General features: G+C 43.3%; 2 protein-coding genes across 2 annotated transcripts; both read left to right on the top strand.

Moving 5' to 3' along the window:
- The first annotated feature begins 507 nt into the window (after positions 1–507).
- Positions 508–1,315, top strand: LOC100136981 (14 kDa proline-rich protein DC2.15). Its single transcript, XM_044602703.1, has one exon. It carries the CDS (start codon positions 583–585, stop codon positions 961–963), a length of 381 nt encoding a protein of 126 aa, XP_044458638.1. The 5' UTR covers positions 508–582; the 3' UTR covers positions 964–1,315.
- A 7,978-nt stretch (positions 1,316–9,293) lies between these two features.
- LOC123190118 (acanthoscurrin-1) lies at positions 9,294–10,388 on the top strand. The gene has a single exon (XM_044602702.1). It carries the CDS (start codon positions 9,382–9,384, stop codon positions 10,042–10,044), a length of 663 nt encoding a protein of 220 aa, XP_044458637.1. The 5' UTR covers positions 9,294–9,381; the 3' UTR covers positions 10,045–10,388.
- Positions 10,389–10,977: the final 589 nt, after the last annotated feature.

Below are 10,977 nucleotides of genomic sequence, written 5' to 3'. Positions count from 1 at the left end.
GCCCTTACGAACCGGGACTACAGGCCCTTTTTCTACCAGTGCCTCCTAAAAAAACAACAGGTTTAGTTCAGGTTAGAATATGGCTGGTCCCTTGGAAGCCTTCAAACAAGTTGGTACTTGCCTCTTATGATTGCTCTGGTTTGATTTTTGTGCAAAGACGTACTCCCGTCCGTGACCGAGAGATGCAAGTTTCAAATTAAGCCAGCTTCAAGCATAACATCAATCACCGAGCAGGAACAAACGTCAACATGCATCCAGTAATGGAGCAATCTTGTCACTAGCGCCATTCCAAATTGTTTAACTAGTAACGAATGTACCTATATTCTGCATATAACGCCCATATTATTCAGCAAACCGATCCAGGTCAGACTCCCAATTGCCGTCGATCACATGCAAGTTCACGAGCAAGAGAATGCATGCAAGCACGCTAATAATTCATTCCGATATTTCCCCTATAAATACCAGACTCAAGCACCACCCTCGGGGCATCACAAGCACTTAGCAACCTAGAGCTCCAGATCAGCTGATCAATAATCACTTTGTCTGTGCTTCTGCGGTGTAGTGATCAGATCACTCGCAGCAATGGCAGGCAAGGCATCCATCGCGCTGTTCCTCGCCGTGAACCTGGTCGTCTTCTCCGTGGCCAGCGCGTGCGGTGGAAACTGCCCGACCCCATCGACGCCCACACCGACCCCGGCCGCGTTCGGTAGGTGCCCACGCGACGCGGTGAAGATAGGCCTGTGCGTCAACGCGCTGAACCTGGTCAAGGCCGAGCTGGGCGCGCCGCCTACGCTGCCCTGCTGCCCGCTGGTGAAGGGGCTCGTCGACCTGGAGGCGGCCCTGTGCCTCTGCACGGTGCTTAAGGCCAACGTCCTCAACATCGTCAAGCTCAACCTCCCCATCGACCTCAGCGTCATCCTCAACGACTGCGGCAAGAAAGTGCCCACCGGATTCCAGTGCTAAGCGATCTCGGTCGACGGACGTGTGCCATGCTGCCCATGCATGCACGCATGCATTCCTTGCGTGGTCGCACGGTTGCATGAGTCCATGGTCGCACGGGCGTTATTCTGCTTGATCAATCCTTTTATTGCAGGTGTGTTTGTTTGTTTGGTTGCTATTCTACTTGACGTGCTAGCCACAAGTCTGCATGGATGTGCATGCATCCTACGGAGAGTACGTCTGTAGCCGGTTTAATCCTTTTTATCTTTCTTATTATAATCACTTCCTTTATTGGCGAGTTCTTTCATGGCGTGTGGCTTGTATCCGTTTTGTACAGTCAACATAATGAATAAAGTTTATTCTTACTTCGGGCTTCCGGTGCTGTGCTGCCATTTGTTTGTTTTTTTTCTTTTTGAGAAATTGCCATATGTTTTGTGATTTTCCTAGCAGGCTTTCAATGGTGAAGGAAGGTTTCGAGCGAACGTATAGGACCCGATAAGGAGTGAGCATCAGATTTCTACCGACTTAAAACCGAACGAATCGTTCCCCATGGCAGGGGGAGAGACCGAACATTTCGTTCAGCCTGGGAGGCCTCCCAGCGCGAACACTTTCAGAACGCTAATGAAGAACACAACAAAAAACATAAACAAAGACGCCAGCATTGGCCTGTTGCACAAGCTAGACCATTTTGGATACTAAAGCACGAAAAAATGCAGAAAAACCAGCTAAAACTGAGAAAAGCTTTGCAAATAAAAATGCCACAAAAATCTAGAAATTCATAGAAAAAAAGCTGATGAAAAAAAATATAAACATTGCCATTGTCCAACAAAAAACAAACATGCCGTACTAGAAAAAATAATTTTGCCATTGTTTAAATTAAATTTTGAGGTTGGACCAGAAACAAATTGTCGTGCTCACAAAAAGTTGCCACTGCCCATACAATAAATATACCATGATGTATAAAAAGTGAATATGCCATGACCATAAACTAAAATTTTCCTTGGCGACATGAATAGTAATTTTGCCATGTTGCAAAAAGAAAAGAAAATTTTGCCATGGTCCTAAAAAAAAGCATTGAAGGAAAAAATGTATAAGGTTGCCATGGTAGCCAAAAGTGGTGCAAATTTGTCATGATTGCAAACATGGTGAAAAATCATCATGATACATACACACTAATTCCCATGATGCTAAAAAAAGAACAAACTAAATTGCCATCGCTCTAAAAAAGTGAGTATTGCCATAAGAAGAATAATTTGGGCCATGCACAATAAGCTAAATTTACCATGATACAGAAAACTAAATTTAGCATGGTCAATTATGAAATTGACCATGATCCATAAACTAAATTTGACATGGTCAATTAATAAATTTACCATGGTTTGCTAAAATTTGCGATGTTCAATTATTAAATTTGCCATGATCCACCAAGTAATTTGCCACGGTCAATTCCTAAAATTTGAGATGGTCGAAAAAGTACTTCAAATTTGACATCACATTTCTATCAAAATTACTGTCTTGTGTGCAATATATTTGCCATGTATATGAAATAAGACAAAAAAAATCAAAATTGCCCTGGCCAATGTAGATCCGAATTTGCCATGGCATTTTTATCAAAATTGACATGCTTTATAAATAAAAATTGCCATGTACGTGAAATAACCCAAAAAATGATCAAAATTGTCATGGAAAATGCATATTCAAATTTGCCGTGGTATTTTTATCAAAATTTTCCATGCTTTATAAACATAAATTTACCATGTATGTGAAATACCACAAAAAATGATCAAAAATTTGCCATGCCAAATGCATATTTAAATTTGCCATGCTATTTCTATCAAAATTGCCATTTTTTGTGTAATGAATTTGCCGTGTATGTGAAATAACACAAACAATGATCAGAATTGCCATGCAAATGCACAAAAAATTTGTCGTGATATTTTTTTATCAATTTTTCATGATTTATAAACATAAATTTGCCATGTATCTGAAATAACACATAAAAATGATAAAAAATTTGCCATGGCAAATGCATATTCAAATTTTCCATGGTATGTTTTTTTATCAAATTTGCCATGCTTATCAAACGAAATTTTCCATGTATGTGAAATAGTTTTGTAATGGATTTTACCATGTGACCATTAATAATGAATGTCAAGTTATGGAGAAAAAGCCTACAGAAAAATGAATAATGTTAAGAATATGCCATGTGACAAATAAATGGAATTTGCCATATGAGAATAACGAATTTCCACATTATGAACACACTAAAAGAATAATTTACCATTATACATGGTAAAACCTTTATGAAATGCCATGGGTGAAAGAAAGTAAGTAGAGTACAAATTTGCCATGGAAAAAATCATCATTAGTTTATGTTGTGTCATTACAGAAAAATTGCTTAATAACTTGGGGATGGCACATATTGACAAAAAAGTTATATTCGGTATTTGTTCATGTGGTAAATTTCATATGTCATAGCAAAAATTTGCCATGGATGTAAAGTACTTTTGGCATGACAAAAAATAAGTGAAATTTCCATGTAAAGAATTATCATTAGTGAATAATTTTGGCATTAGCCAAGCTACATGAAACTAAGATTTGCCATGATCTATAAACTCAAATTGCCATAGTCAATTTACTAAACTTACCATGATCAATGAAAAAAAAATCCATGACATGTTAACTAAATTTGCCATGGTCAAAGTACTAAATTAACCATGATTAATGAAATAATTTTGCCATGGTTAATTAATGAAAATTTTCATGATTTGTAAACAAAATTTGGCACGGTTATTTGCTAAAAAGTACAAGTGGCTAAACACAGATCCTACCAATTATTAGTCGAAGATTGCTTGTCGCTCCTCATTCATAACCTATCAAAAAACTTGAACCATACATGCAAGGCGATAAGTACTAAACCCAAACATGCAGTGAATGGACTTGTATTGAATGGCAAAGAAAAAACAATTGAAGCAAAAGCATTGCATCTACTGAATCAAAAATGGAGCCGGACGGGATTGATCGATCAGACAATTGCCCTTCTAAAATTATTGCCAAAAAATCAGAAGGATTAACTACGGAGATGGATGCATCTTGTACCTCGAACAAGGGCCAGAAGGAGGGGGTCAACGTCCTTGAGTAAACTGTTGATCCACTCGGTGCAGCGCTCCTCGGCGTCATGGAACTTCATGTGCACCTGCACATCGGGCTCCCAGGCGCCGAGCAGCGCGTTCTCCACCTCCTGCTTGCGCATGACGAACTCCTCGGCGCCCTGCCACAGGTAGTAGGTAACAGCTGAAGGGTGCACCCTCGGCCGTGAGCCGCACGGCCTCCGCATAGCCCACCACATCTCAGCCATCGTGGTTGGCATCGCTGCACGCAGTGGCAGGGGTTTGGTCGCCAGGGATAAGACACGGGGGCATGGTGATAATGAGAAAGAGAGTGACAGTGAAAGAGAAGATGAAAAAAAAGAACTCGTTCGGTCACATCTCGTTAGCCACCAAACAAGCCAGAATGACGTGACACTGCCCTCCTTGTGCCAAGATGCATGCTCTATATCTGACTGCCCGAACCGGTGTTTGGGCCAGGACATTAGAAAACTGACGTACATGCGTTATCTTTCCCGAAAGTATATGGGCATTTGAAGATAAAAATTAATTAATTTACTAATGATATGGCTCATAGTTTGATTCCCGCTAAGTAATATAGTGTAGACTTAGCATTTATAACACCAAAATTATTCTGCACCTCATAACATGGACGAGGATTTGTGGCTGCGGGTCTCAGGGTACATGATGAGCGGTTACTAGTTTATGTAATTATGCAATGAGATGTGCAATGTGGTGTTTAGTTACTAATGAAATAGGTGTTTAGTTCAATTATGCAATGATGTTTTCTAAGTATATTTTGTTGTGCTACAGACAAAGCATGTTTTTGTTCTGTAGATAGAGCATGTCACATCGCACATGATTCACCTTGCAAAAACATGTGCGATTGTTAACCCCATCGCACGCAGTTCCTTTAGTTCAATCGTCTGCCCACTGGAGCACACCATTCTCACCATACAATCGTGTGTGTTGCCCTGTGTTATCGCACACGCTTTATACTTGCGAAACCGTGTGTGAAACTTCATACATGGTGGACAGATTATGCAACGTTTGCGATGTTTCCCATCATCAAAGACAATTCATTTCTAACAACCGTTTGCCAAGCAACGCAAATAATTCGTTCGTCAAAATCCTATGTGTTATTTGGACTTATCTCACACAATTCTTGAGGAACTGTGTGCTCCATATCACACACACACACACACACGCGCGCGCGCGCATCTCTCAAATCGTGCTCAATGGACCAATCATTGCACACGTTTCATTGTGGGCAGGCGGTTATATTTTTGTAATATGTGCGATCCATCAATCGTACATAGTTCGATTTTAGGGGCTGCGATAGATGTATCTTGGCACTATAATTCGGCACTAGTGTCAGAAAAATAGATAGGCACCAAAATGGCCTTTTAGAAGCTCAAGAATGAGCGGAGTGCTAAAGATGCTAGCGGATGCAGATTCTCTTAAATTAAATCACCTGACTTTGGCAATTGAAGTTGAGCAACCAAAGTAATGTGAAGCTAATACTAGTCAACATTGCGTCCCTAAAAAAACTACTCAAACACTGCCGACACGGGTAGATGTGCACAATTCATCGATATCACATACACAAAATACAAGCAAATGTACACATCGATAGCTGCCACACACACAATTGCATGACCAAACACGTCCGATGGATTTTAGTTAAACAGCAAACAATCAGCCCATGGTGGCAACGATCACAGGACGCAACAGATCTATTGGTGTAGGGGCGCGTAGTGATTTTGTTATTTTATACGTTGATGAGAAGCCGGCTGGACAGCGACGGATCGACCGGTGACGTACCAAAGCAAATGTTTGGGACCCCTCAAAAAAAAAAAAGCAAATGTTTGGGAAACTTGGTAGATCAATGAAGACAACTCAACACATCATCATTATCTTTTGGTCGGTCCAACAGTATAGTTTGAAATCGTACGTCCCGTGACTTTCCGAGTGCCCCCACACACGTACCAGGGCCGGCTTTCTGGTCCGGGAGTCCCAGCGCCGTCCACATAATCTTTTTTTGATACTATAATACCCGTATCTATTAAAAAAACTAAACAGTTCTGAGTTGCTACAGAAGTTAAATAGGAGTAGTACTATGGATCGCTATAGAAGGTCTTTTGTTTTGCATGAGTTGTTTAAAAACACTTATGATTGTGGTCGTCAACTCTGTGCAAAGAAAAAATATGTCTAAGTAGTTTGTGTGATCGTAGCCTTTTGCAAGAACCACGAGGCATGCAAGTGAGAACTGCAAGATTCCTGCTACGAGGTGCAGCTTATGTCTTCGGTAGAAAGGAAGGATGGGCGCCAGCGGTTTTGCCGCTTGCTGGTTGAAGGAATTGGCCGTTTTGAGTTGATTATACGGTACCTTCATTTAGGCTTATGGTCTGCTTATTTTGTGATGGTGGTTTGTAAAGGTTTCTAGGTTGAACTGATATAAATAGTGAGAGTTATTCATCTTTAAGGTTGTCCTTTTGTTCTTGATATGTATATATATCATAATTTTGGAACCATACTCGAGGGAATGGTCCTGGTGGGATAGTTTCATCAATTTCATTGGGGAAATTATTATTAAAAAAATTGGGGGTGGGGGGGGGGGGGGGGGGGGGAGGGGGTGGTATATAGTCCTAAAGGAAAAAAGTTAGTTGTGATACATCTATGGACTACTATATGTTAAATGTGGCGATTAATTCCTTGACAACCAAAGGTTGTATCTGAGGATGAATAAACAGTCACCAACTTGGATCATTACAATAGCAAAGAGGTAAGGAAGTACCAGTGCAACACACCATCCCACCAAGCGGACATGATTCTTTTTCCAGGCTTGCACCACCATCACCATTGGTGACGGCCGCCAGGCGCTCTTCTGGCACGATAATGGAGCAGAAAAGGGCCCCTAAAGTTAGTGGCCCCGGAGCTCTACAAGATTGCTTCCAGGAAGAACATGATGACACAGGGAGTGTGTTATTCAAGTTCACCTTACAACCAACCAGGAGGACACCATATCTTCGAACCTGACTACAAATGGCTCTTACTCTTCGGCGTCCGCATATGTGGTCCAGTTCTATAGATCTTAACCCAGGTTCGAACCGGCCAAGAATTGGTCCCCGCACACTGACCCTAAATGCAAGTTCTTTGATTGAATTGCCCTTCATGGAAGAATTTCTCACCGCGGACATGATTACAATCCGGGGCTGGAAACACGACCCGTGATGCCAGCTTTGCCTCCAGGCGCCTTAAACGGTGACCCACATGTGCAATGATTGTCCCCTCTGTGTCGTTGTATAGAACCAACTGATCACCTGGACAAATGAGAATCTTCCGGTGCCCAATTTTCTGCCGAAGCCCGATGATATTTTGATCTGGCAGAATGAGTTGATCGCAAATAAGTCAAAAGAGGCGTGTAAACATTGAAGTGGTAGGCTCATCTACACCGTTTGGAATATATGGAAAGAGAGAAAGAGATGAGTGTTCACGGGACGTCGCATGACTCACCGTGAAGTGGCAATGTTGGCATATGAAGCCATCAAGCAATGTTAAATGGCGTTTTCGAGTGTCATGCATGCCGTGGGCATCAGCTAACTGGCCCATGTATTTGTTTAGTTCTTTGGTTTTTGCCACATTTTCCCACAAAACTGCATCACCTTGTACGTCTTTCTCTCTTAATAAAAAAAGGCAGTGCTCCCACCGGTTCCTCAGAAAAGAAAAATACTACCATCAAGATTTGTTTAGTAAGATAGATAAAATAATCAACAATCAGGTCTTTACCAAAATCATAAGGCTAGGTGCATAAAGTAAGACGTGCTCATGGTAGCGAAGGAGAAAGAAGAACCATGCCTAATCTTCCATATCATGTGCTAGTCACAAGTTTAAAAAATGTGTTGTTTTGTGTGTTCATGAATCTCCACTCCTAAAAGGGGAGTTCATACATCGTTCATTCATTCGTCCTCCCCATACATCGAACAAACAACCCACTGATTTTTTTCTGGGAAGGGTGCATCATAGGGTGGGATTTTGGTGTTGGGTCCGCATGTTGGAGATAATATAACGGATTGTCCGGACAACCACATTTCTCCAACACACATTGTCTGGATTTGGGAAGCCCGGACTGTTCAAATGGTTAAAGTTTGTAGAACCTGTTGGGTGCATGTTTGATCTCCAAACACGCCTGGACATATGAGGAAGAAATGAATTTCGACCTTAGAGATGATCTTAATCATTTGTTTGATTCGTTTATATGCATTATTGCCCGTAGCAACGCATGACTGTTCTACTAGGGGTATATGTGTTTGACATTTGGAGCAAAATATATAATGTATGGTTCACATTTTGTCAAAAGATGACGTCGTGTTAAGTTTATTTAGAAAAGAACTCTTTTTATACATCATTTTATCACGTTTTGTAAGTTTGTTGTTTAAAAGATGTAAACCGAGAACACTCTTATTAGTCCCTTACATTTGTTTTACCATTATTTTATGTGGTTTTTAAGCACATATTATGCAATTTTAACACCATTCCCACAGCAATGCGCATGGCATCACCTGGTTAAGTTTTATTGTGCACATGCACGGTGATGTTCACTAATCAGTTGTGATGGTGAGAGACAATTTGATGTTGACTGCACATTAGAAATTCGTTATCTTATCACACGCAGCTCGATTCATGTGGACGACGTGACGCGCGGAGTGCAAAAACTAGATCGGCCATGCACCATCCAACGCGGTACGTACATGTCACGGGATGTATGGCTATATAGCTAGGTAGGGAACCGGACAAAGTGATATCTATGATGGGGGATCGCGAATCATCGAAACCGACACGAGCTAAATACCATCTTCCACTAGCAAGCGAGCAGGTGCACTGTTGTGCACCAAATTAACTGGAAAGTTGGAGGCTTGATGGCGACTTGAGCTAACCGAAAACGACATTAGAGTACGCTTTTCAGAGTGATACACTACCTGTACGTACACTGGTTAGAAACTCAGGCATGCAAGCAACACCGGCATCTCCGTTGGCATCTTTGTCTCCTTCCTCCTCCACCAGCTCGACTAGACGCTGGCTCACCCGGTGCCCCAGTCCACACAATTCCCCTGGCATGATCATCTTTGCCTGCACGTACCCACGCGCGGCTCTTCAGATGCATGGAGTACAGGAGAAGTGATGTAAGATATCTCCGCCCCTCCCCCCTCGCACTCCCTTCCCTATAAATACCACCCAGGCTCCCCTTGCATTGCCACACACAACAGAAGCAAAGCAACAGCCTGTGAGTGCACTTTGTACACTGTCACTGGCGTAGCTAGCTAGCTAGGCAGAGATGGCGAAGAAAGTGCAGGTGATCGCTACGCTCCTGACCCTGAACCTTCTCTTCTTCACCTTCGCCAACGCCACTGGCCGTCCCTGCCCTCCTGGCGGGGGCAGCGGCGGGGGAGGGAGCGGTGGCGGTGGGGGAGGAGGGGGGAGCGGTGGCGGGGGAGGCGGCAATTGTGGTGGCGGGAACTGTGGTGGGGGAGGAAACGGTGGCGGCGGAAACGGTGGAGGAGGGAACTGTGGTGGAGGCGGAAACGGTGGTGGTGGCAATGGTGGAGGCGGGAACGGTGGGGGCGGGAACGGTGGGGGCGGGAACGGTGGCGGCGGAAACGGTGGCGGTGGGAATGGTGGCGGCGGAAACGGTGGCGGTGGCAATGGTGGCGGCGGCAACGGTGGGGGCGGAAACAGCACCCAGTGCCCTCTGGACGCGCTGAAGCTGGGGGTGTGCGCGAACGTGCTCGGGCTGCTGAACCTTACCCTGGGGAGCCCGCCGGTGCAGCCGTGCTGCTCGCTGATCCAGGGGCTGGCGGACCTCGAGGCGGCGCTGTGCCTCTGCACGACGCTGAACCTCAACCTTCTGGGCATCAACCTGACCTTGCCCATCGCCCTCAGCCTCGTCCTCAACAACTGCGGCAAGAACGTCCCCTCCGGCTTCCAGTGCCCCAACTGAGCCGGCCGGACCCTGCATCCGCCATACCTCATGCACGCACGCATGCATGCATGACTGGCTATTTGAAGTACCACTACGTACTTGTTGTGTGCTTTAATTTCTTAATCATCTGCTGGTTTTTATGTGTGGCTGGATTTCGATTGCGGAGAAACTACGTACTACTTCTCCAGGTTCTACGTACGTACAAGCACGCACTGTTACCTGCGTGCGTAAGGATTTCGTTGTGTGTGTGTGCATGATGTGTTGTCGTAATCGTCACATGTTTGTGATGAGTTGGTTATTGCCAGAGTGCTCATGATGTACCGCTATCTCCGACTAAATAAAAGATTTGCTATTTTCCATTATTACTATATACTACATTTGCAAGTTTTACTATTTTTTGCACTGTGCTTGAATTGAAATTGTATATATGCATGTAGTCTGTTTGAATGGTCTCATTCTCGTGATGCTATACTTTGGTACTGGCATTGCACTATTTGTATCGACTTCCCTACTTTTGTAACTTTGCGAGAGGAGAAAAAGAGCACTTGTATGATAGCTGGCAACCCTAGCATGCTACGTGATACACGTCGCCGATTATCGCTTTATTAATTTAAAGTCGAGCTCATTTCCAGCCATTCCTCTAAGCAAACGATATTGAGAACCTTATTGAACTGGAAAACTAATTCTACCACACACAGCAGTACACACAACTTAACAAACTAATTGATCATTTCTTCCCGTCCCGAGTCAGATAACAGTTAACACTAACTTCCCGTTACTTCCATAAGGAAACAACCATTAATAAGCTAGTTCAGAATATACTGACACAGTGAACCTCATCTTGGAATTATTAAATAAATCCCTAGTTCAGTGAAGGATTACTAGTAGTTACTAGATAGCTAGACAACTGTCCCTCTGTTGTAAATTAGATTACTTTGAGAAAACAGATGG

The sequence above is a fragment of the Triticum aestivum genome, chromosome 2A (genome assembly GCF_018294505.1).
Source record: "Triticum aestivum cultivar Chinese Spring chromosome 2A, IWGSC CS RefSeq v2.1, whole genome shotgun sequence".
NCBI classification, from domain to species: Eukaryota; Viridiplantae; Streptophyta; class Magnoliopsida; order Poales; family Poaceae; genus Triticum; species Triticum aestivum.
This window is presented reverse-complemented; position numbering and strand designations above follow the sequence as displayed.

What these genes read in the sequence shown, in the direction of transcription:
- LOC123190118 (XM_044602702.1), top strand. Translation starts at nt 9,382, where the DNA reads ATGGCGAAGAAAGTGCAGGTGATCGCTACGCTCCTGACCCTGAACCTT.
- LOC100136981 (XM_044602703.1), top strand. Translation starts at nt 583, where the DNA reads ATGGCAGGCAAGGCATCCATCGCGCTGTTCCTCGCCGTGAACCTGGTC.